This window comes from Pelecanus crispus, chromosome 4 (genome assembly GCF_030463565.1).
Source record: "Pelecanus crispus isolate bPelCri1 chromosome 4, bPelCri1.pri, whole genome shotgun sequence".
NCBI classification, from domain to species: Eukaryota; Metazoa; Chordata; class Aves; order Pelecaniformes; family Pelecanidae; genus Pelecanus; species Pelecanus crispus.
Genome location: NC_134646.1, coordinates 31,780,979 through 31,808,121, shown reverse-complemented (window position 1 = coordinate 31,808,121; position 27,143 = coordinate 31,780,979). Strand labels below are relative to the sequence as shown.

Sequence of the window (27,143 nt, the reverse complement as noted above, 5' to 3'; positions counted from 1 at the left end):
TATAACTGCAGCAGTCATGCAGAATTCTAGTGGGTTTTGTGGAAATCTTTCTTTAAAATAGGGTTATATTAAGCATTTTGTGCATCATTTTAATTTTGCCATCTGATTATGCAGTTTTATGTCAGTCTTACGTGAAAACTCAGTTGAATCCTTTTCCTCTAGAGAGCATCTGAGCTGATCCTATCACTGCAGTGTTTCTATTGATGCTCTACATCCTATGCATTCTTAAGTGAGAACAAATAACTGCATTAATAGGTAAATATTTGTCACTAGAGGGATTAACCACAGATGTCTACTAATCTTAGTAACACCAGGTTTAAGGCAGTACATGATACCTTTAAAAACAAACTCCAGAGTACATTTTGGCCCTAAAAGCTTATAGATAAACGATACTGACAACCCAGTCTTCAATTTACAATATGTGGGCACCACAATCTGCCTACAAAGTGTGTAATGTTGATTTGGGGCCATTTTAGTAATTTGTGCTAAACCGCTAAATTGAAGAACAAGTGGCATCAGACAATCTCACCAGCCAAGAAGCAGTGACTTCCAGGATTGACTTAATTTCCTTTGTATCCTTCATTGGCATTAGAGAATATTTAAAGCCTTTTTCTTCAAGGCATGAGGAGACTGTCACACTTCTATCAGCCCTTCTGTGGTTAAAGGAAATTTTTGAATTACAGGTTTTAAGAATTGTGTTTTCAGGAGGAAAGGCACATTCTTATGTGATAGTCCTTCCCTCCCTTCCTTCCTTCCTTGGGACAAAAATGTTTTGCTGAGAGTAACTTTAGTAGGAGAATACAGGCAATCAAGTACTTACCACCATATGAATTTTTTAATTGCAACATGTTTGTAAATAAAGGGATTTAGAGTCACATATTGAATTCCAACCGATCTCTTTTGAACAAACTTTCACTGAAAACCAAACAATAGCACAAATGGCAGGTCACTTGCATTATGAACTTGTTTGCACACACTCATCAATTCAAACAGTATATTTTCAGGGCTGAAAGCTTTCATGCATAGTTTGTAATTATCATGGAGCTTGTAATTAAAAGTAGTGATTTTTTTTTAATTTGGGGGAAAAATAAGTAAAAACAAATTAAAAGGAAATTTTGAAAGTTCCCTGGAGAACAGCATAAACCACCATTAAGCCTTCAAGTCTAAGGAATATGTGCCTTTTGGGACATCATTGTGAAGTCCCCCAGTCTGACAACATGCAGAGGCTGCTACTCTCAACCTTCTGCTGGGACAGAAAATTGGGGGAAAAATGTGTGCTTCCATAAAAAGATAAATGCGGGGACAAGTTTAGTAGATCATGTGGTGTAGGGTATGTATCTTGTTGTCAAGAAGGAAAATGGAACTTGCATGAGTCTTATGAATGTCTTATGTCTTTTTAATTGGGAACAGCTAAGCTAATTTCATTTATGACTACTTCTTTTTTCATTTGTTTTTAAGCTTTATTTTACCAGTGGTAGATATATTATTTTATATTTATATCTCTATATAAAATGTAAAAGAATAGAATACGAAGTGACCTTTATAATTATATCAGGGTAAATATTTAGTCTCCTTGGCTGAGGTTTCATTGAAGTGCGTTGTGCGGGCCCCCAGTCTTTCAGTGTCTAGTGTTACGTTCTGTGTCAGTCATCAGAGATTTCTCACAGAGCTAACATGCTAAGGGAACTATATCAGCACAGGACACCAAGGTAGCAAATGCCACAGAGAAACTCAAGTCAATAGCTGGACCAGGAGAAAATGGGTTGCTAAGAGTGCTCTGATCAACCTTGATTTTAAAACTAGCTGATCGAAGATCCAGTAAACAAAACAATTTCTTAGCTTGGAAAAGGACTGGGAAATTCAAGTCTCTGTATTTTAAGAGTTTTTAAAGGGCTTACCGTTTAGAAAGATCCTCAAAGTCCAGACTTCCTTCTAGAATGGTATGCATTTGCAGACACATGCAACAATTTGTATCCCATAATCACATGCAAAAAGACAGTAGCAAAACAAAGAAAAGTTATTAACTGATAAAAATTTAAGATTTCAGACCAGCAGTACAAAAGCAGATTACATAAACTTTTAATTTTCAATGACAACTTCATTTAATCTGCCAAGATACCTTTAAAAATGTAGCACTAAGCGAGTAATTATAGAACACGTGGAAACATCATTATGTTCTGTTATTAGGTCTTTTATAGCCTTTCCTTAAAGCTTCACAGCTTTTCCTAGATTAGTTGCTATTTTTTCACTGCTCAGGCCTGTTTTATTTTCTATAGTAGATTGCTCTTTGGGTCCTAATCATATATGTTATGGCTTTGAAGATTGGAGTAGCTAGTTTTAATTAAGTCCATAGCCAAGAGTTGAAAGAGAATGTCAAAGCAAAGATCTTTCTGTTCAAATCCTTTCCAAAAGTCCGTTTTGTTGAATTGCCCACAAATTAATTAAAACAATAAAAATAGTCTATATTTTTACTGGTTTATTCCCTTCAGTATCTCATTATATGTTAGGACCTCCAAGTGTTCATGCACACGTGGAAGACTACTTACAAAAATACTCCAGTAAGAATGAAAATGTTATTCATGGACAAGCAGTGACAGAATCAGGCCCTTATCTGTCTTCTGAATGCTTATCCTACAGAGATTTAAGATATAAATTAATCCTATTTACAGATTTTGTACTTGGTTCAGTTAAAAGGTGTTGGGGGATAGGAATGAGGAGGGAGTGTTACTGAACCACTTCTTATAACTGAAGTAGCATTTTTGTCTCACTGTGTATTTCTCGCATCCCAGACAATTGGCCCTCTAGCTGAGAGTCTGGTGGGGCATTCAGTATCGTTTTACTTGTCTCTCTTGACTGAATGTAGCGCAGAAGTGGATCACCTAGATTACCTCTGCCAGTCTTGCAACGTTGTGAGCTATGACTATGATTATTTTAGTAGCTGTTTTGCGTTGAAGCCTGTAGACCAGGCCAAGCAATTCAGTGCTATGTGTTTATGATGTATACAACCTTATCAGATAGACTCATAGCATCATACAAAAAATTGAGTCATCAGGGACATCAGAGGTCACCTAACACAGCCTCCTATGCCAAGCTAGGCTAACTTTGAAGCTAGATCAGGTCGCTCAGAATGTTTTTTTTTAATTGGGGGTGGGTTTTTTGGTTTTTGGCCAATTTTGGTTTTCTAAGGCAAATTTGAATATAAATTACAGTGTGGAATTTATTTTTGTCTATTAAATACACATATTTTAGCACAGTGACTAGAGAATAAATCTATAAACTGATTTTGGCACTAAAAGATAAATAGTATATACTGAACGTAGTACCCATCTGTTGCTGAAATCTCTCTCATTGCTCAAAGCGGTTCTTGAGATTTGTTTCCCCGTGAAGATTTTTGTCACCGTGTAACTTGCTGTCTACTATGACTTTAACTTCCTGTACCTACTCCCATTCCGTCGGCCCTGAGCAGGCTGAGCAGATTCTTACTATGTTTGCAGTTTTAGAACAACTGTGCATGAGGTTTTCACTTTCACTTTGTATTTGCCTAATAAGGAACTTGAAGCAGCAGTAGATTGAACAATCCTAAATGTTAGAAAAAAATATATAAACCCGAGCAACAACCCAAAGCAAAACCTCAGCAGTTTACTTTCAAGGTTAGTTTCAAGTTTACATGCTAGTAAACTTGTTAGAATCTAGCCATCTGTACACTATTAGGTGCGTATCTGACAGAAACAAAAAAGGTAAATAAAAAAGCTGTCAAATGACTCTTGAACATTCAAACAGCTCAAAGGCTCTTTGTGTGGTAATGTTGGCACAGCTCCTAAGTGACCAGATGGAATTTTATTAACACTCAACAGGACAAGGGCTGAGATTTTGTTTCTTAACTTACTATATTTGAAACGCTCGTAGAGAATGTGTCAGAAAGCTTGATATTTTTTCCTACTACGCAAAATTACACATATACCTTCCCTTAATGCAAAGATGTTGACTCCTTCAGAGGTTGTCATTTCTGTAAGGTGGGTAAGAAAAGAAATATGAGATGTATGGTAATTTAAATATCACAACTTTTTAGTGAATTTTAAAAAGGTGTTTTTATATACACAATTAGTGGTCATAATAAAAGCAGAATTTAGAAACAGGCTTTTTAATAAACAGACTTAAAGAACGTATTTTTATAAGAGAGAACAAAAAATATCCAAGGATTAAAATAACTGTGATTTCTGACATCAGTAACCAGACAGTAGTGATGTCAGATTTCCATTTAAGGACTGGTAAAACCATGTGAAGTTATGTGAATCCTCCTTTTCTGGCATCATCATGCATTTAGTGTCAGTAAGAAACACCTGAAAACTGAAAAACTCCATGGTCTCTGGTAAATCACAGGATGACCTTCAAACCAGACAGCTTAAGAAGCAAAGAAACAAAATCTGTAATACACTGTGGACTCACTGTTTGCCCTGTGCCTTTTAAGTGCTTCCTTTCCATATTCAAGGTTTTCAGGGAACTCATGATAGCTAGAAACCTGCTGTGTTACAGATTAGTATTTTGTAACATCTGACTTACCTGAGGCTTCACGAAAAACACTGATGTGACATACGATTAGAGTTAGCGGTACTGATTTTGAACCTGGGTATCTTACTCATGCAAAATTCTCACTGTTACTGGTGAAAGATGAGCCTGAGGGCTTTGTACAGAATCAGATCCTGCATTTGTTCCATAACTCAAACTGGTAGCATAAGTATAGTTATGACAGATATTGTACTGTGGACTTACATTGTATAATTTATAGGTACTTATTTGCATAGTGTAGGCCAAAGACCAGATCCAGAGCTTGTTGAAGTCAATGAGAGTTTTTCCTCAGCTTCTTCCTCAGTACTGTTGCCAGTCCTGGAACTTTGTATCCTCAGCCTTGTATTGCCTGATTTACATTTATTTATTTATTTATGTATTTATTTTATTTTTATTAAAGCCCCAGTTTACACATTTCATGTAGGAGAGGATAGGCCCAGTATCATGACAAGAGGAAAAACTAATTTTAACTTGTTTATTGAAAAAGCTAACAGCAGATTAACCTTATTATATAGATTAGCAATGTATACTTCAAAACTAAATTATTGTCCTGCATTACAGCATCCTGCAAATGTCCATTCAGACTAACCTCTGGCATTACATATGTGTTATTTTGTTGCTTAACAAGCAATATTTTGTACACAACTTGGAAAAAGTATAGAGAATTGGGAGCTCCATTAAATTATGCAAGGAAGAAAAAAAATCAGTGTTTGTTCTAATATTATAATATATATATTACATCAGTGTTCTGATATAGTAAGGGAAATAATTTAAAGGAAAATTCAAAAACTTTTTAGGAAAGTGTTTTCCTCTTACTTGCTTTTGTAATGTCTACATTAGCATTTGCCATCTGTAGTTAACTTGAATCACATTAGGATTAAGACTTTTAGAGTCGATATGGTCAGAAAAGGTTATACGCAGTAGCATAGGCGAAGATCATCCCAAAGAAAAGATTAAGCTGTGAGAACTAACAGTTTTAAATGTGCTGTTTCTAAACTGTACTATTTCTGTAGATAAATTTTCTTCTGTTTGTTTTCTATCACCTGTTCTCTGTTCTTGCTGTCTTGACTTGACAAGGCTCTTGCTTGCTAGATTAAAAATGCTTCAGGCAGAAAGCATCTGGAGGGGCAGAAGAGGAAGGGACAAGAAAGAGGACAAAAGGACATAATTAAACAGCAAACGTGAATGAAAAAAAAGAGCCAGTAAAGAGATGCAAGCCCTGCTAGTTGCATGTGTGTGTGTGAATGCACACATAAGCTTTCCTTTTTTATACTCCTGCTTTGTATGGTTGTCTATTTTTGTGTAATATATCATTGTAGGGAATGATAGCATTGATTGTTATTAAGGTTATCCCTTTATTTACAAGATCCTGTTTCAGTCATTTACTGACTCTTCAGGAAGAGCTATATTCTGTGCCAAGTGTCTGGTTTAGGCTGTCCATTTTCACTTGCTTGGTGGGTTTTTGCTTTAGCATTAGCAAGAAACAGGTTGGGACTATTATCTGAAGTATCGGTAGTCATTTAAGAGACTATTTGGGTCCTGTTGATTTTCCCCACAGAATTGTTTTCATTTTGTGCATAGGGTGAGCTGTAATCCAGGATAATCTGGTGACAGAGACCTTCTGTTGCCTCAAGGACTCTACCTCGTATGTTGTAGTATTTGGAAGCCATGTCATAAATTAAGGAGGGGGGGTGGGCATGTATAGAGAAGATTTGGTCTGACAGTTAATAACTGAATGTTCCCACAAAGAACTGGATCCTCCTTTCCCCATGACACACAGTTCCTGTAGGACAGTACAGTAGGCAATTTTTTAAACCAAATCTATCCCTGGTAATCTCTTATCCTGTCTGTTGTGGTTTAACCCAGCAGGCAGCTATGCACCGCACAGCCGTTCGCTCACTCCCCCGCTACAGTGGGATGGGGGAGAGAATCAGGGAAGAAAACCCCTAAAATTCATGAGTTGAGATAAAGACAGTTTAATGGTACAGAAAAGGAAGGGGAAAAAAAAAATGATAAAAGGATATACAAAACAAGTGATGTGCAATGCAATTGCTCGTCACCCACCAGCAGATGCCCAGCCGGTTCCCAAGCAGCAATTGCTGCCCCCTGGCCAACTACCCCCAGTTTATATACTGAGCATGACATCATATGGTATGGGATAGCCCTTTGGTCAGTTTGGGTCAGCTGTCCTTGCTGTGCCCCCTCCCAGCTTCTCGCTGGCAGGGCATGGGAAGCTGAGAAGTCCTTGACTACTGCAAGCACTACTTAGCAACAACTAAAACATCAGCGTGTTACCAACATTCTTCTCATCCGAAATCCAAAACACAGCACTATGCCAGCTACTAGGAAGAAAATTAACTCTATCCCAACTGAAACCAGGACACTATCTCATGCTTTCTTGGAACAGGTTGCCCAGAGAGGTGGTAGAGGCCCCATCCCTGGCAACATTCAAGGTCAGGTTGGATGGGGCTCTGAGCAACCTGATCTGGTTAAAGCTGTCCCTGCTCACTGCAGGGGTTTGGGCTAGATGACCTCTAAAGGTCCCTTCCAACCCAAAGCATTCTATGATTCTACCCATGATTTGTTGCGATCTGCATTATAGAAGTGCTGAGGATAATTCATATCTGGATCTGAAGACTCCAAAGGAATCCAGAATGTGCAGTAACTCTGGTACCTGAAAATCAGGAGCTATGTCATGTTGGAAACCCCGAATTACCACACAAATACTTTTGACCTTAAATTTTGCATGTTTCAGTTCTCCCATTCACTGACATAGTATATTGATTCCAACTTACCTTATAAATACCCTGTGAAAACAAGCACATTAATATCTTTGAAACACTATGACAGAATGTAATGATACTACCTTTGTAATTGCCAATGAGAAAAGAAGTAATCCTTCAGAACAGGATTTTTTAATAGTATCTGGTAAATAAGACTAGAACCACATGCCAAGAGAGAGGATAAGAGAAGATATTAAGTAGCTGTTCTTTGACAGAACATTTGAAAGAATAGGGGTCCCTTGGAAAAAACAGTATTCAAGTGCACGTCTTGGCATGAACTGTATCGTATGGCAAATATTTTACAGAGTCAGATATATGCAGGCTGATCAAATTCTGGAACTTTCTGTGTTTTTAATGCTTGACTATGCAACCTAATATCACTCCAGCAATTTTTTGTTTGCAGTAGTGTACGTATATACTATATGTGTTTGTGTGTGTATACACACCTACCTCTAAGATAAAGGAATTATGGAGATCTTATAATATGGAATACATGCCACTTTTGCACAGATATGTATTTTACTTATTTGGGGGATTATGTTAGTAACAGTATTTGTTTAAATCTAACCAACTTAAGGAAACCATGACAAGTGTGTGTATAACTCTGGAAAACAAAAACAATGAAACTTGAGAACGCTGAATGATGAGTAAAACAAAAGAAATCCTTGAGATTGGCTTAAAAAGTCATTATTTTGTAAAAGATAAGCCTTTGGGTTGTTTCTGTTTACTCTTGTAATATCTAGTTTATATTTTTGAGTTGTTGTTTTTCTTCCAAAGCTGAGGGCTAAAAAAATGTGTATTGAGAAATGAAACCTGATATTCTCAGGTATTTGTGACTCACTGGGAGTAATGCCTTTGGAGAAATACCAGCTGACACATGACAATATCGTGACAATTGACGACCTCAGAATTGCGTAATTTTAACTGTTCTTGGGAGCTGGTGTGGGAGGCCACCAAACTGAACAATTCATTTCCATAGTTTGGGCTAAAAAGTCAGAATCTGGCTGACAACAGAAAGAGGCTGTTGTCTTTTGTGAACTGAGTGCTGTGGCTACATACAGTGGCCAGCTAGTTGGCTCTTTCATAAAGCCAGGTCATTGCAGCCTGCAGTAGCTTAAATCCTGGAAGAAACCTACCTACTTCTTGGTGGCCACTCTCTTGTCTTTCAGCAGGGATTGACAGGGAGACGAGCAGTGCTGAAAGGAAGGATACCTGCAGCCTAAGCTTCATCTCCCAAGAATTCTTTGCATGAGCTGTCACATATTATATTGCCGTAGATCAGACCTATGGGAGGCAGGAGGAAGAAGGAGCGTTAACACCCATCACACCCAGCAAGCAAAGGTGCGCAATGGTGCACTTACAGAATGTGCTTGTGGGGGACTTCAACTTGCCGGACATCTGCTGGAAATACCCCACAGCAGAGAGGCAGCAGTCTTGGAAGTTCCTAGAGTATGTGGGGGATAACTATCTAATGCAGCTGGTAAGCGAGCCTACCAGGGGTGGTGCCCCGCTTGACCTGCTGTTTACCAACAGAGAAGGGCTTGTGGGAAATGTCGAGGTCGGAGGCCGTCTCGGGCTTAGCGACCACGACATGATAAAGTTCTCAATTTTGAGTGATGCTAAGCGGAGGGGCAGCAAAACTATTACCATGGACTTCCAGAGGGCAGACTTTGGCCTCTTCAGGACCCTGGTTGGGAAAGTCCCTTGGGAGGCGGTCCTGAAGGGCAAAGGGGTCCAGGAAGGCTGGGCCCTCTTCAAGAAGGAAGTCTTAAGGGCGCAGGAGTGGGCTGTCCCCGTGTGTCGTAAGACCAACCGGCGGGGAAATCGACCGGCCTGGCTGAATAGGGAGCTTTTGCAGGGACTCAGGGAAAAAAGGAGAGTCTACCACCTTTGGAAGAAGGGGCGGGCAACTCAGGAGGTGTACAGGGATCTTGTTAGGTCCTGCAGGGAGGAAATTAGAAAAGCAAAAGCCCAGCTAGAACTCAATCTGGCCAGTGCTGTAAAAGACAATAAAAAATGCTTTTATAAGTACATCAGCAATAAAAGGAGAGCCAAGGAGGATCTCCATTCTTTGCTGGATGTGGGGGGGAACATTGTCACCGAGGACAAGGAAAAGGCTGAAGTACTTAACGCCTTCTTTGCCTCTGTGTTCAACAGCCAGACCGGTCATCCCCAGGGTACTCAGGCCCCTGAGCTAGAGGATAGGGATGGGGACCAGAATGGAGGCCACATAGTCCAGGAGGAAGCAGTTAATGACCTGCTACGCCACCTGGACGCTCACAAGTCTATGGGGCCGGATGGGATCCACCCGAGAGTACTGAGGGAGCTGGCAGAGGAGCTCGCCAAGCCACTCTCCATCATCTATCAGCAGTCCTGGTTAACAGGGGAGGTCCCTGATGACTGGAGGCTTGCTGATGTGACGCCCATCTACAAGAAGGGCCGGAAGGAGGACCCGGGGAACTACAGGCCTGTCAGCCTGACCTCAGTGCCGGGGAAGATTATGGAGAGGTTCATACTGAGCGAACTCCACAGGCAAGTACAGGTCAACCAGGGGATCAGACCCAGCCAGCATGCGTTCACGAAAGGCAGGTCCTGCTTGACCAACCTGATCTCCTTCTATGACCTGGTGACCCGCCTGGTAGATGATGGAAAGGCTGTGGATGTCATCTACCTGGACTTTAGCAAAGCTTTTGACACCGTCTCGCATAATATCCTCCTCGGGAAGCTGGCAGCTCATGGCTTGGACAGGCATACTCTTCGCTGGGTAAAGAACTGGTTGGGTGGCCGAGCCCAGAGAGTTGTGGTGAATGGAGTTAAGTCCAGCTGGCAGCCGGTCACGAGCGGTGTTCCCCAGGGCTCTGTTTTAGGGCCAGTCTTGTTCAATATCTTTATCAATGATCTGGATGAGGGGATCGAGTGTGCCCTCAGTAAGTTTGCAGACGACACCAAATTGGGTGGGAGTGTCGATCTGCTGGAGGGTAGGATGGCCCTGCAGAGGGACCTGGACAGGCTGGATCGATGGTCCGTGGCCAACTGTATGAGGTTCAACAAGGCCAAGCACCGGGTCCTGCACTTGGGTCACAACAACCCCATGCAATGCTACAGGCTTGGGGAAGAGTAGCTGGAAAGCTGCCTGGCCGAAAAGGATCTGGGGGTGTTGGTAGATAGCCGGCTGAACATGAGCCAGCAGTGTGCCCAGGTGGCCAAGAAGGCCAACAGCATCCTGGCTTGTATCAGGAATGCTGTGGCCAGCAGGATCAGGGAGGTGATTGTCCCCCTGTACTCGGCGCTGGTGAGGCCGCACCTCGAATACTGTGTCCAGTTTTGGGCCCCTCAATACAAGAAAGACATTGAGGTGCTGGAGCGTGTTCAGAGAAGGGCAACAAGGCTGGTGAAGGGTCTGGAGAACAAGGCTTATGAGGAGCAGCTGAGGGAACTGGGGTTGTTTAGCCTGGAGAAGAGGAGGCTGAGGGGAGACCTTATCATTCTCTACAACTACCTGAAAGGAGGTTGTAGTGAGGTGGGTGTTGGTCTCTTCTCCCAAGTAGCTAGCGATAGGACGAGAGGAAATGGGCTCAAGCTGCGCCAGGGGAGGTTTAGACTGGAAATTAGGAAAAATTTCTTCATGGAAAGAGTAGTCAAGCATTGGAACAGGCTGCCCAGAGAGGTAGTGGAGTCCCCATCCCTGGAAGTGTTCAAGAAACGGGTAGATGTGGCACTTCGGGACATGGTTTAGTCTAGTCTACCCTTAATTGGTTTAGGTGGGCTTGGTAGTATAGGTTAATGGTTGGACTGGATGATCTTAAAGGTCTTTTCCAACCTAGACGATTCCATGCTTTCAAATCCTTAATTGTGTTTCCGTTCTTTTTTTCTAAACAACCTCTTCAGTGCATTTGTCTAGAGACAGCAGTGCCCCTGACCTTAGCGCTTCTACACAGTATGGCTAGTAGCATAGGTTTTGACACAATCTGTCGATGTGAGAACATTTTACCTATTAAATAGCATTGCATTTTTGTTAGACAGTTACACAGAGTAAGAAAAATCCATATACACTATGATACACAGATATTTGTCTCCTGCGCTAGGTATATTCTCAGGATATAAAAAAGTTGAACCTTAACAGGACTTGCTATTTGAAGGCTTAGGTTGTGATACACATTTTATAATTTTGTTTCAGTTTTGACATACATCTATGCCTGAGCTGTTATTTCTGTTGATGGTGTGATCTCTTAACCAGGGAGATGAGTTTGGTACTTTTTTCATGTAAATACAGTAGGAAGGTTAGGAAGATTGCTACTTCTGGGCTACATTACCTGTACAGATTTCCTTGGAAGAGGTTTAGAGACTCCATGTAACCTAAGTGGGCAGATAACTACACAGACTTCCAAGATGCTAAAGTTAGGCTTTTGATTCTCTTGCAGCTTTTCTTTCTGTGTTATTGCTGGCAGTAGCTAAAGCATCAAAGGACATTTCTGTTTTGTAAGGACACAGGGCAGGTGCCCTGCCCTGCCTTAGCCTTTTTCCCCATATGGGAAAATCGCTGCAGTGTACTTTGGTTTTCCTCTATATTCAAAATTCTGATGCTGCTTTCCAGATATGCAAGTACCCTGAATACTAATCTGGAGAGAGATATCACTTAAAGATTGTCTTTAAAAAACTTTCTAAAAAGTAGAGTGACTCTGAAGACATTAACTGTGATATGCGTGAATTTATGAAATTAATATATTTATAAAAAGAGTCATACGAACATGTGAGAATTAAACCAGAGGACACAGAGGACAATTATGTATTACTTAGGGTAGAGACAATAAGACATTTTTCTTCCATTCAGCACCCAAACCATTTTTCTCTGAGATTTGACTAATCTTGATACAACACATCACTTCAGATAAAACGGGCATCTTACCTTCTTTATTATCAGTTTTATAACGGAGCATTGAATAAAGCCACTGAAGCGGATTCAATTTTGATTGCAGACAATGTTGTGTGTTTCTTGCTTACTAAGGACCCCGTGCGAATTTAAAAGGCTTTTGTCTATCAGAAGTCCCAATTAATATTTTCTGTTACGCTCTGCATGCCTCCTGGGTTTTCGTAATGTGGTTCAGCGAAGATCAGGCACCTGGAGAAAATAAACTATATGAAAATAAAATATGCAGTTATCTGTCAATTAAATGTAATTCTTTACAAATTGGTAACCATCTTGTATATGATTTTGTCTACTACTCTTAGTAATAGAGTACCAGAAAAGATTTTTCCATAAAGTGAGAACCACGTCTTCTTTAGTTGAAATAATTACTTCTTCTATCATTAACTGATTTTTAAAGGAAATTCATCCAGTACAGATTCTCTTTATCAGACAATATATTTCTTTTCTATTTATGAAAAAAATCTATTTCGTCCTTCTTTTAGGACCTGTTTTAAGCAAGACATTTCAGGGCTTTTTGTAAATCAGTAAAAGTTATCATGTCTATTTCACTGAATTTTGATCAGTTTCTTTGGACCTTGAGATAATTCCAGATCTTCACTGTTTAATTATGAAATATAAAGATACCTAAATCTGTACCACATTTTCCTAGGGAAAAGACAAAAATCTTCCAAGATTCTGCAAAATCTTCTGAAATGTCATTGTTGTAGTCTAGCCTTTGCAACTCAGGATTTAAGTAATAGAGAAAGGATCATTAGGATGCAGAAACCAATTACAGCAGCTACAGATCAGATACCTTGCAATAGTGTAAACATGTTTGTATTAATATCTATTGTTTGTCTGTGACTACAGTAAAAATAATACACAAAATTATTTTCAAAGATCTCCAATTTCCTCCAAGGCAAAAAACCAAAACAGAAAACAAGAAAAATGTCATTTTAGCTAATCTCTGTTTCCAGTTATCTTTAGGGTTCATCCTTTGAATTCTACTTATGGACATGTTACGGAGGGAGTTCAGAAGTAGTGAAAAAAAACCCAAAACACCACACCACTCTCTTTTCTTAAAATTAACCAGAATTCTACAGCAAAATGAAAATTTTGCATTGGCAAGAGATTCCAAGTGAACTGAATGCTGGCTGATGCTGCTTTGTTTAGGTTTCTATCCTGATTTTAAATACAAACTGACTAAGCGGTTGTTAGCATGTATAGACTGATCTGATAATGACCAAAAATAATTAGGTAGCTTACTGCTCAGGTGACAATGAGTCATAGTGTGTCAGTATTTTCAGGTAATAAAAATGAAGCTCCATGAGAGATCGAGGTGTCAGAAGAACAGATGCTGAAGCAAATGGATAAATGAAAGAGTAACAAGTCTCTAAAACCAGATGGTATATATCTAAGATTCGGAAAGTGTTTAAGAATGAAGCAGCTGAACTGTTGACAAAAATAGGCACTCTCATTAAAATTAGTTACTATGCTAGAAAAGTAGAGCAAATGTACCTAAGTTAAAAACAGGTTGCAGCAGGAGCCCTGCAGTTAGTGATCTATCAGTGTTTCTCTAGAACTAGTAAAATCAGCTGGGAAAAACGTTAACCCACCTCAATGAACATGGTAGGACAGCAACAAACAAGCAGGATTTCTGTTGTTTTTTTTTTTTAAAAAAAAAGTTCCTCCCTGATTAAGATGTCTGGATTCATGGATTTAAATGTTCATCTGGTTTAGGGCCAGGATCAGCCTCAGGACCTGTTCAGCACCAAAGATGCAGCTGACAACACAGGAATTACCTTGCTGGCTGTGGACAAACCACAGAACTCAAAATCTTTTCCAGCTTGCTGGATCCAAACAGGTGGCCCAGTAAAGCCCAAACGCATCTGGGGCTATTTGTTTGGCCATCTCCTTTTCCTGGTGAACCAGCACACTGAAGCACAATGTGACAACGCGGCCACCTATAGCCAAAAGTCAGTGCACCCAATTGTCCTGTTTCTGACAGTGAATGACCAGCAGCTGATGTCTGGGAAAACACTGGGCAGGGCAGGGCAGGGACAGGAGGTGGGCAAGTACAAGGTGGTATTCTCCCAACCTCCAGTAATCTGACGTTTAGGAACTTCTTCTTAATCCAGAAGTTTTATGCATATCATAGTATTAATAGCCATGCATGGTCTTTAGTTTCCTCATGATTTTTTTCCTAATTGACTAAATTAAATGAATCTGTTTATAGTTTCAGCCTCTTAACAGTTTCACAGTTTAATTATGTGTGGTATGAAAATACACTTTCTCCTCTTTAAGTTTGTTGCTTGATAATTTCATTTTGGTATTCTAGTTGTAGTGTTAGGAGAAACAGTAAACAGTAGCTTTCTTTTCTTTACCTTAGTCCTATTCATGATTCCATGCATCTAAATCATTTTTTACCCTCAGTCATCTTTTTTTCAAAATTAAGAGTTCTTGCCTATTTAACTTCTTGAGGAATAGTTGTTCCTTACCTTTGCTCAGCCATATCTGTGCCTTCTCTAGTTCTGCAGCATGTCATTTACAGCATGAGGTGCCTAGAGTTGTATGCAGTATTAAAAATGTGGGTGCATAGTCATCATTTTACAGTGGCAAAATAGTTTTCTATTTCCTGTTCATGTCCCAACAAAGCTGTTGACCTTTGAATTCTCATAGACCGTCTGGTCTGGTCTGTCCTTACCAGGTCGCCTGGTTGTGCATCCCTAGGCAGTTTAGATGACCTCCTGCTGGGGATAGCCCCAGGCTGCCAGCACACATCTTGCAGGGCAACAGAGAAGAACCAGCACCCTGCAGCTCACGCTACACCCATGTGCACTGGAGAGATGCCGTATCTCTCCAGCGACTCAAGGGAACAGGGGTGCTTTCAGACTGTCCATTCCACTGGTGGCGTAACTCACAGAAGGAACATCTCTAAGGACCAAAGAGGAATCCTATGCCAGGTTGTTGCTTGGAAAGGTTACATACAAGAGCACCAGTGCAGCCAAAAGCATCTTGCTCATGCAATGCTAAGTGAAAAGAGCCACCTGCAGATAACAACCAGCATGGCTGCAGCACCCATGCCTGTTTGTCAGCTTTCTGAGATGTGTGGCTCTGTGTCTGGAGATCCTTCTCTGACATTGCTGACTGAACAACGCCTGCAGAACAATCTGTAATTCTCAGGTAGCTTAAATTTCCACAGCAACCAGGCACAAGAGGGCCTGGCAAGGAAAAAGGGCAATTGCTTACTTTGACGGCTAGTACCTCCATCTCCCAGCTCTGTCCTGCAATGCCATTGTGTAGCAGAGAAGCAAGATGGAGCACAGGTTCACATAGCACATGCAGGTCCATCTCCTGTCTGTGCCAGGCAATTACTAATCTAGTCTGTGAGTATGTCAGATGTGGTTCATATCGAGGTTGTCCCGCCTTATGTCCTGGCAGCATGTAAACACTACATTCGCAAGGACCCACTCTCAGTCAGGCCCATCTGTTTGTCATTCCTGAGAAGAGTAAAATGCTGTGGGAATCCACTGAGTCACACTAGACTTTCTCTGTTATTAGAGGACCACTGTTACTTCTATTATTTTTAGGAAACAATAGCCAGCTAAGTTTCTCCTGGCACTACCTATCAAAAATTAATTCTTTACCACTGGCCTCTGACAGCATGTATCTACCTCCTGATCAGATGCCAAGTTTCAAAACTTCCTGGCTGGGCTAAGAGCAGGGAGTCATTTCTAATGACAGATTTGGGTGATTTGACAGAAAACACTGTACACTTGGGAGTACTTGAGGGCAGCTGCTGCAAAGAAAGGAGGGGAGGAAGTAGTTTTTGGCAATGGCCTAAACATGAAGACAGAGTTCTTTTGTCCTCAATAAACTATGTATATTTTGGGTATTTTGCATGTCTAGGTAGATAAACTGTTGTATGGGACGAGGTATCTTCTGACAAAGTATCCAAGGGGAAGCATCTTAGCTTTTCCTTATGTAGATTTGAGAAGGACCTGTCCTGTGCATTCCTGCCAGCTTATTCAATGTCCTGGAACTAATGGGCTCTGATAATTTCGGGCCAGTCTAATGTGCTTTCTTTGGGGAAGGGGCATCTGGGGTCATTAAAGACCAAAGGCATGCTACAGATCTCACCAGTTGCTGGGCTTCCTGCTGCAACAAGTAATTCAGGCCAAATATGCCTACTCTTCAGGCAGCCAGCTTCAGGATCAACAAATCGGAAGGGAAGTGAAGAGTGTGGGGTAAGGATGGCTTGGGAGCTGGATGCTGGCCTAAATGGATTACATGTCTGATCTTTGTGTCAGTTCCTAAATAATCTGAAATAATGCATACAATATAATAGAATTATATAATAAATACTATATAATAAATATATGTTAACCGTTAGATATAATATAAACATAATATAATAATTATATAATAAACAATGTAATATAATATTATCAAATAATATAACCTCAGAATACACTTTTAGTCAAAAACAATTGTGGTGACTCAGTGGTGGATTTTCCAGATAGGTTAGTTTGTACTGAAATTCTAGGAAGTTAAAGTCCATACAAGAAAATTAAGTAATTTCTGAAGTCGAGTCCATGTAGACGTACACACTTAAATTTTTAATACATTTATGCCATTATAACACAAGGAGACCCATAAAATGGCATCATTCCTTCTGCTCAGTTTGATGTCTCATTGTTTCCTGAGAGGCAGTGAAACAGACTCAAAAGGCTCTGAGGCGAATACAGCCACCATCCCCATAATAGCAGAACTGCTTGAACTTCTTTTCTTATCTGATCAGCCTGTTTCAGTACGTCCCATTTCAATATCTATTCATTTTGAATTCCCTATCTGTTAAGTTGCATGTATAATGTAATAGTCCCTGTAATAACAACAGTATACTAGGTGTCAATCAAAAGATACAAGAAATGTGAATATGTTCAGACTCTCATTTTTTAAGAAAATATCTATACTGAAAAAAGATCACAAAACGTATAAAAATAAACTCTCTAGACAAAAGGTATCCATCTAAATACTCAGCTAAAACATTATAAATATTTTTTTTTAATGTTAGTCTTAGAAGATGGCTTTTTTGTGTATCTTCACTTTTCTGTGGTTTGGATGAAGATGCTGTGAACTCAAGGCAAAATTAGCAAGTTGGTTCTTGTCCAAAGAACTTGCATGCCTAGATACACTATTGGGTACCTTGTAAAACTATTTGCAGTCTAGCCAGCATTCCTGTGGCCCTGATGCTAAACAAGGTTGATCAACTTACCAAATCTTTACAAATGAAAGAACAGTTCTTCCATATGAAACAAATTAGCGATTGAAAATAAGAAAGAGTCACAGAAAAGCGCTCAGAAGAAAGGGTACAGTGAAATGGAATGGAATATTAAAGCATTCACTTATGTTAGTTTCTGACTATTTTTCTCTGTACAAATGACTGCACAAGGGATAGCAAAAGTTTGTGAGAGATAGTAGTAATGCTTTGCCACCAAAAGCAACGCGGGCTACTATGGTATTTAAACCACCTCATTTTATGAGTGTTAGTGCAGCAGTAGTTATCAGGGGAAGACAAAATGCAACAGTAGGTGGAATGGGCCAGACAGGTCTGACAGTTCTTGCCAGGCTCCACTTCCTGAATTATCAGTTTGTATCATTAGGATATACAGGATTAAGGTCTGTGAGATTCAGGACTTTCTGTCCAGATGAGAGAACTAATTCTTCTGAAAGCAATCTGGTAAGCCAGGTGTCAGTATGAGCGACTCCCTGTGCTTGGGGTCATCAACAAAATAGTTGATACTTGTGTTAAACCTCTGACTTGATGCCTCACAAACTCATGACCTGATACCAGACTGCTGAGCAACTGTGCCATAGGGAACATTATGAGCCTTATTTTTACCTTTACTCTCCTGATCTTGCCCTCTTAGAGCTTCCCAACTAATGTGAGCTTTCATGTGACCTTGCATATTGACAAAATGTACTTATTCACATTTCCCTGACACTCAGCCAAAAAGATTCCTTATGTTGTTTTTATCCCACGGGTTTTTATCTCTCAGAATCTGATCAGCCAATGCAGTAACAAGCCTACTGGAAACAGCTTCTATAGAAAGAGAGGAAGAGACAAGAAGGGTAAGCGGGAGATGATCACAAGAAAACAACGGGGTTTTTTGTACATGGAAGACAAGCATCTGCAGCTACTTCACTAAATGACAGGTTCAGGGCAACTGAAACTGCAGAAGTCAGGAAGCTTGTGTGATTATATGGTGAGAGCCCGTTGGAACACTACAGCCCTTCCTCTCTGAATATCCCTGTCGGTGTCATCTCAAACTGTAAGGTTTTGTTCCTTTCAGAACAGCAAAAGAAAAAAAAAAAGATAACAAAACCTCTGTATGTGTAAGATGTATTTGCATATGTCCGAAATGCTCAGGTTTCAGAAGTAAATGTGTCTTTCAAGGTATGGACCCTGTTTAAAAAGGAGACTGGCTTTGACAGAAAGAATCAAAATGGGCAAAGAAAGTCTTTCCTGAAGGGTGTTTTTTTCCTCTGTTCCTGTGGCCTTCTGACATTGTGCCAAGAGGTCTGTTGTTTCTATGGTATTCCTACTTATGTTTTCTTCTTTTGCACAAGAGTAAGTCTCAAGCTGCAGCAAGTTGAGAGTTGTAGGCTTGTTAGAAATTCAAGGATTATTGTAATTTATTTTAGAAACACACTTTGTGCATATGGTTTCTAATTAATTTCTATTATTTTAAAAGTACTTATAGTATCCAGTCATATCTAGTGAAATGGCAATTTGGCACATATTGCAACATAGTTTTTGTAAGGCATTTTAAAAGTAACATGGCATACCATTGCGACATGTGTCCATTGATTCTTGAAGTGTGTGTCTGAAGTTGAACATCCATGTATGTCAGTGGGATGTGCACATGCTCACTACCATGAAAAATTGTGGTGTTTGTCTTAGGGAGTGAAATATTTGGATAGTCACATTTGAAAATTTTGCCCAAAACGCATCATTCTACATATCCTATGTAACTGTATGGTATTAAAAGAGTGGGCTTTCCCTAGAAAAGCTTAACATGGCACTGAGCAGAAAGGGGAAGTAGGAAAAAAGACTGGGGAGACCTTCCTGACTGTATTGCAGGCTCTGATGTGGCACAGAGTGGAAGAAGTTACAAGTATTTGAGGTAAAGCACTCATCTCTTTGCACAGTAAAATGAAACGATAAGTGGGAAGTTGTGATTTATTGGGCACGTGCAAGGTAGAAGAGGCTAGAAGAGAGAAATAAAGTCTGGGTATGCTCTCCGATAACAATAGCCTCTCTCCATAATCTGCAAAATCTGGTGTGAAGGTGAATTTCTTACCTATGCATTTTCTTCTTCCCCAGATTGTGGGAACCCCTGGTTTTTTATATATACAGTAGATTTAGTCCTCTTACTATAAATGGTTGCTGCAGTTTCAAAGCTAAATGTGTGAGTATACAGGGAGATGAGATGCCTGTAGGATGGAAGAAAATTAGTGCTATATTAGCGGAAAACTGAAGAGAGTAATATGAGAGGGAGGTGGGTGAGGAAAGTATAAGAGGAGGTGCAGCACACAATGTTAAATTGTAGTACTGGGGCTAGTCATTTGGTACCCTGCACCTGTGTCTTTTGACACATTCCAGTGATATTTCCTGAAGAATTTATTTAAGCAATGAGACTTTGCAGTGCATGTTCAGCTCTACTGTTGGTTAAGTGTCATTCAATACATGTGCTGCAGTAAGCCTGCTAGACAGTAACGTAAGTCAGTACAAGGGAAAATGATAAATCTGGGTTTTTTTTTCTTGGTGCCTTGTTCTGGGAGGTGTTATTTCAGCATAGTGAGGAGAGGTGGTAGGGAGGCAGGTTTGAGATCTCAAGGAGTGCAACCAAGTGCAGCTGCCCTAAAGGCTTTTACAGAGTTATCTTCATGCTGCTGGCTCTCTGCATTTAGGAGTAACAGGATTCCTGACTATAGCGTAGCTAAGAACATGTTCATTAATGAATAGACAAACTAACTGCCTGATAAACAATTCCATGATGAATTTCATACCTCAATACTGAGCACTTCAAAAATGAAGCATCTTACCTTTATCTGTATGGAATATTGGGCTACAAAAGCATATGCTAATAAAAAATGGAGGTGGGAGAAAAGCCACAGCTTTGGTTGAGAAGCAGAGCTGCTCCAGGAGGAGTGAGATTCCACCCTCTTCGTGGGATGCCTGCTGTGTCTCCACTGGGTGGCCAGTGCCTCAAAGACAAATAAAAGGAAGTTCTTGCTGTGCCTCCATTCCTTTGCACCATCCCATATGTGGGCAAGTGAAGAGGAGGCAAAGCACAGCAGCTGCCAGCTTGCCTGTGAAGGGGGCTTCCTACATTGGTATGAAGCTCTAAGGCAGCACTGGCTGCCTTTCAGGCTCAGAAGGTAGCAGTGATACATTGCAAAGAAACTGTACCTACGGTTCTGTAGGGCTTGGGTCAAGGCTTTTTGATTAGTCACTGGGGAACAAGAGACAGCTAGACACTATTTAACATTATTTGTTTTGAGTAACACTTTCTGCTTACTGACAGAGTTGGCATGGAAACAGAATCAGCACTCATTTTTTAAAAGGATAGTCCATTCAGAGTGAGGTTAGTCATCAGCAGGCAAACCAAAGAGACTCAGGCTGCAGCTGCTAGCACTTATACCTTGCCTGTGAATAGACAGAATACTCAAAATGGTAGCAGTCGTGTTACCCCAACATTTATGGGAATAAATGTGCATCTATTGAGAATTATATTATGTGGTTTGGGTGTTTGGTATATTTCTTTTTTTAAAGAGGGAAAAGTTATTTAATTATCTGAAATCTACAACAGAACTTTCTTATTTCTAGAAGATGCCTTATGTTTTTATGGATCAGTTGAATTTAAAGAGTTAACACAAGTTCATATAAACAATGGTCAATGGTGCTTGTAACATTATGGTGGAAAATGGCATAGTACTCAAAAGGCTATAAGCTTAGCACTAGGGATCTGCGAATGTATAGTCAAGATGGAAGCCTACACAACATGCAGAAAATGGCATTTTCAATTACTTTCCCTTTATTGACGAAAAAATTCAAGATGTGCTTATTTCCATGATATTTTTCCCCCACGCAAGGATAGAAGCAAAGAAACGGCTGCTGGTTTTCTGTACCAACTGGGCTGAGGAAATATTGATGGCTAAACTGCTGTTCAGTGGCATTTCATAAAGTGCCTGCTGGCATCCTGTTCTCAGATGCTGAATGCTAAATGTATATTTAAATTTGAGAAGTTTTAATTTCATCTATAACCTTTGACTCCTGGCTTTTTGTATCCTCAGAATACAGACCATACATGCCTTCTTCATTGATAGAGGATCTTGTTTACCTTACAGTTACTATTTACATTCAAGGCTATAATGCTGTTAGCAAATTGATGAGGACACTGATTTCTCTTTTCTTTGTGTTTACCAAGCAGATAATCTAAGTGATGCCCTGAAAAAGCTGAAGATAACAACCACTGACAGCACAGCAGATAGCTTGGAGGGATGCTTGGACTGTCTGCTTCAAGCTCTGGCACAAAACAGTAAGTTGTATGGACCTTTCAAATTTTAAATCGTATAATGAGATACGTGAATTAAAATGGTGGTAGTAAAATGTGGCAGAACTCAAGCAGTAGACTACTGGATTGGCTGTTCTGGCTTTCGGGTTTTTTAACCCATATATCCGTAACATTCAGGTAGCATCGAAGATGGTGAGAGTAAAGACCTGGATATTTGGAACAGCTCTAGTCCAGTCCTTTGTCCAATATGATGAAGTAGCATGATCACTTTTCCAATTGATCACTCAAGAAACAAAGAACAGGGATGGACAAATAAGCCTGATAGGATGGGGAGAGGCATATGGGAGCAGCTTGCTAATTCTGGTTAAAAGCATAGTTTCCTATTTGTAATGTATTTTTCCTCGTACTTATGATCACATATTTCTTATTTCCAGTAGCTTCAATTAGCAGAAATAGGCTGGATATTCAAAGATGATCGAAATTTGACATGTGGTATGATAACAAAAATAACTTAAAAATGGAACAAGATGTCTTTTTCACCAAAAGCTGTAGAATGCGTGTCCCCACTTGTAGCAGGCAGAAAGGTATGATAAATGAAGATGACAGCTTATAAGACTTTTCTGAGTTTAACTTTCTTAGTGCCTTCAGATGGTGGCAGAAGAAAAACCTGTGTACAATTTCAGGTGGAAAAACTTGTCAGGATAGATGCAAGCCATGATTAGAAATGCTTTATTTAAAAAAAATGTTAGTCCTTTGTAAATATCAATACACTCAAAAGTACATACTATTAATAAGTCTTCTTTCTTTCCCATGATGGTATTCTATAAATCACAGCTTTCTGGCTTAGTTGATGTAACATACTTCATGAGGTTTTTCACAACAGAATATAAGCACCATCCATGTCAAATCAAATATGGATTATAACAGTCTCTGTGTTTAATGGTAGTGGGTTTTTAATTCTGATTATTTTGCAAGGAGATGTCAGCCAGGAAATAATAAAATATTTGGGTTTTAGATCAACCCATTTTTGGAAGATAGAATCATAGAATCATTTAGCTTGGAAAAGACCTTTAAGATCTTCAAGTCCAACCATTCACCTAGCACTACCAAGTCCACCACTAAACTAATTAAGGGTAAAGTGATAATTAATTTTATGTTTCTTGGCTTGGTGGCTGGATTATATTTTAATGAAAGTAAAACTAGAATAGAATCGTTAAGGTTGGAAAGGACCTCTAAGATCATCAGTCCAACCGTCAACCCAGCACCATCATGCCTACTAAACCATGTCCCAAAGTGGCACGTCTACACATTTTTTGAACACCTCCAGGGATGGTGACTCCACCACCTCTCTGGGCAGCCTGTTCCAATGCTTGACCACCCTTTCAGTAAAGAAATTTTTCCTAATATCCAATCTAAACTGCCCCTGATGCAACTTGAGGCCATTTCCTCTCATCCTATCGCTAGAAGATGCTGAATCATTTTTCTTACAGGTTTATTTATGAGGTATATCCAATACTTTAATCCAACTTCCAATTGGATTAGGTATTTCCAGTACTTTTAAGTCTAATACTTAATTGATAAGTACTAAAAAGAAGATGGTATGAAAAATGACAAAGTACTTAGTGTAAATAACAGAGTTCACCATTTTGCCTATGAAGGTCACATAGCTATGTCACAGAACAAGTTTGGCAGATGCAAAATGATTTTGACTAATGTACAGCAAACTTACCGATGCTTCCTTGCAATCACATTACTCTATTCCGTCTCAGGCTAGGGCTTTGCTCTTCCTTCCAAAATCTTTTCTCTTCTAGTCTCATTGCTGCCAGATCAGATAAGCAGATTATTAGGATTTTGATCTCTCTCTTTTGGGTAGTTTTAAAAAATATAGCTATAATCCCTCCACCATTTACCATGTTCTTTGTGTATAAGTCAGTAACATGAATATAACCCTGCTGAGCTGCCATATGATACACATCTCCACATATTTTCAGTTGCCCAAGGTTGAGGGCAACTAAACTAACTCACTGAAAATTAGATGGGTTAGATGGGACAGTTTTTTCAACAACTTGCTGGTGATTTAGGAGCCTGTATATCAATTGCTGTTCAAGTGAATTAGACACTTCCATACCTAAGTTTTGCTGAGCCTCTTTGGACAGCAGGCTTTAGTTCTCAAAAAGTCTGATGATTTGGAAAAAAAAAATCCTCACAGAAGACAGGTTTCTGTTTTGGAATAAATTTGTGAGAACAGCAGTACATTCAAAAGACTTCAGAGATTATGAGGTAAATTGCATGTAATAGGTTGATTCAACAAATAGATATAGAATCAGCTTTCTAAACACTGCAGTCTCTTGAGTTATTATTGGGCTACCAATATATTGTGACTGTCCTTCCTTTGACCGAACAACCAATGAATGTCCTTTCTCATCGTTCTCATCCATCCAGTTAACATCTTAATATGGATTTTATTTATTTATTGATTGATTTTTAGTTACAGTGTGTATTATCATATGTATGATATCATATAGATATGGGATACACACTGTACCTCTGTGTCTGTGTATAAATTATTATATAGTAAAAATTAGAAACCAGATTGTTTATATAAAACTACATGTTAATTGTCACACAGAAATAATTTAAATAAGATTTCTCAAATAATTATTCTGCTCTCCTTTAGTATATTCCCATGTGTATGATTATATTAATGAAGTATACGTTCTGATTATATTTCAGTAAATCATCATATTAGAGTAACACTAGAAAAATAAGCCATGCAAGGAATAGGGTTTATTTTAAGCGAATTTTATAGGACTATGATTTTATTGGGAGTTCACCGTGGTATTGTAAGTCACAGAACTTAAAGTTTTATTCACTTCATTAAGGCTTGGAGATAAAAATATTATTTTATCTTATATAAAATTTAGTACATTACTAATACACTAACGCAATCCACTCCCATCTACTGCCAGCCAAAACTGGCAGTTGAACACAGTGTTAAAACAACACTTCCTTTTTAACAAAGGAAATAATAATTTCCACATCTTCAGTTTGGGCATATTGCACGTACATATGAATGCTTCAGAGAGCATTGCACTGCTTTTAATTGCTAACTGCATGCATGCAGCATAGGGTTGTGGTTGCTGCGGAAACGTAAATTAAATTCCTTAGGCTCTAACAATACAGTGACAATTATAGTTCCATTTACTTTGCATATAATCTTTCAACTTTTCATTATGTTAAAACGTTACAAACTACTTTCTTCCCATATTGCCTACCATATAGAAAGGGATGGCAAAGTTATGATGAATATTGTAGCTTTTAATTTCTTTTTATGTAATCTGCTGCTTTTTCTTTTGTTTTTCACACTCCTCCTGACAGCTGATCTTTTGATAATCCCAGACAGGGTGTAGTGCCCTGGAACATGATACCTTCTGTCTGGCTTTACGAGCTATTCTGCCATTTGTCACACCAATCGAATTAAGTTGTATGCACACACATGTGCTATACTACACAAGGGTGAATCAAATCATTTGCTGAATGTGATAACTGCTGGTAAATATTTGGCAAGCCAAATTCAAATGGTTTTAGCTACTATTTGTCTAGAGAGATAGTTGTATAGCCTTTCGCATCTGAGACCCCGGTCTGAAAATCCTGCACAGATGGTTTCTTCAGGAGACGTTGTTTGGAGAGATGTATATTCCTATTTATGCAGATACTTTCATTCTTATCTGTCACCAGCACTTCTGGCTGAGGCCAGTCGTATATGGACTAGCTTGAGGTACTAGATAAAACTGAGGACTTTAGGATGAAAGAGGCAACAATGACAGAGGAATAAGAGATAAGCATGCATTAGAAATGCTTTAGAATAATAAGAACATACCTCATTTTGTGTGGACTTCCTTCAACATTCCCAGTGAAGTCAACTGGCATAGCTGGGGACTTTGCACCCATAATGCCTGCAGTAATGAAGACATGCAGTAACATTAGTCTGGATTCCCAGCTCATGTAAATCAGCACAGCTCCTTTCACCTCTGTGGATCTACCTCATTCACATAAGCTGAGATTCTGTCCCCCTTACTTCTGAAAGGAAAATACGAATGTTTGATCTCTCTCCATCTGCCAGCATTCACCATCTCTTGATTGCTGAAGTTTCCATAATTCAGATTTTTAAAGTAAGGCTGTGGTGTATGATCCATAAGCAATGTTAGAAGCAAAGAAATAGTCAGCCATGCACTGAACAAAATACTGGTTTCTGCTGAATCAGGAGGTGAAATTCATATATCGCATGTGTTTTCTTTTAAAAACTATATATTAAAACACATCACTCCATTGTCTGCTCCATAGAATTTGGATTCTTTCTATATAGACATGGTTTGATGTGTTACTGTCAAGAAAGAATTTTGCTGATCTGGAAGCAGACTGTTTACAGTAATATGAAGCATAGAATGATCATAACAATCAGAAAAGGCAAAACCCCAGGAATTACTTTGTTAGAGAATATGATTCTGAGGTGCTGCAGCTTTTTTGATTCAGCTTAAAAAAAAATGCTCTGAGGTTAACTGTGCATTGCAAAATGAAATTTAATTTTGTGTTCAATGTCAGAATTCCTTACATTATAATTTGATACTTTTTACAAACAGGGGTCATTTCTTCTCCCCCCACCCCGCCTCCAAATGGGCTAGAGTAATAAACAGCTTATCTTGTAGCTGCTTTATAATAATGTGTGCAAAGAAGAAAAGAATTTAAGTCTGCAGAAAAGTCCACAGGAGGAAACTGGGGGAAGGAGAGCTCTGGTAGGTGAATCTGAGTACATTTTTCTCAGAGAAATGCAGTTGTGTCACCTCCCTGTGCTCACTGCAGAAGGGTGAGCATAGTTCCCTCCCCCTGGGCTTCAGGTTGCCCTCTGACCAACACACAAATGTCACATACTTGTCTGCAGCCCACAGCCACCTAGCTCAAGGTCTTAGCCATAGTAATGAAAGCTGTGTATTTGCTCTGATATTTTTACTAAGTTTCTGTCATATTTGGCAACTTTGGAATTCAAGAGTATTTTGTGGGGGGTTTTTTTCATGACAGAGGAACATTCTCTGAATTCTCATTCTTCCCCTATGTACAAGTGGTACTGAAAGTTACACTAAAGATGCAAGGGAAGCATATTTGCTTTCCTGACCAACAGAAATTCTCAGTGCAAATACTGTAGAAAAATGACAGTATTAAACACCAGCTCCAGTGGCATCATTAGACTTGGTATATTACTGAATTTTATTCTTTTTTTAATAATAAAAACCAGCTGAATGTTACAAGCTC

At 39.4% G+C, this 27,143-nt stretch overlaps 1 protein-coding gene across 1 annotated transcript in view; it reads left to right on the top strand.

Moving 5' to 3' along the window:
* Positions 1-17,851: 17,851 nt before the first annotated feature.
* RAP1GDS1 (Rap1 GTPase-GDP dissociation stimulator 1) overlaps positions 17,852-27,143 on the top strand; it is a 70,307-nt gene continuing 61,015 nt past the window's right edge. The window contains 3 exon segments of the mRNA XM_075709463.1: positions 17,852-17,995; positions 18,315-18,387; positions 21,753-21,860. Of these exon segments, the coding sequence (XP_075565578.1) occupies positions 17,852-17,995; positions 18,315-18,387; positions 21,753-21,860 (325 nt within the window).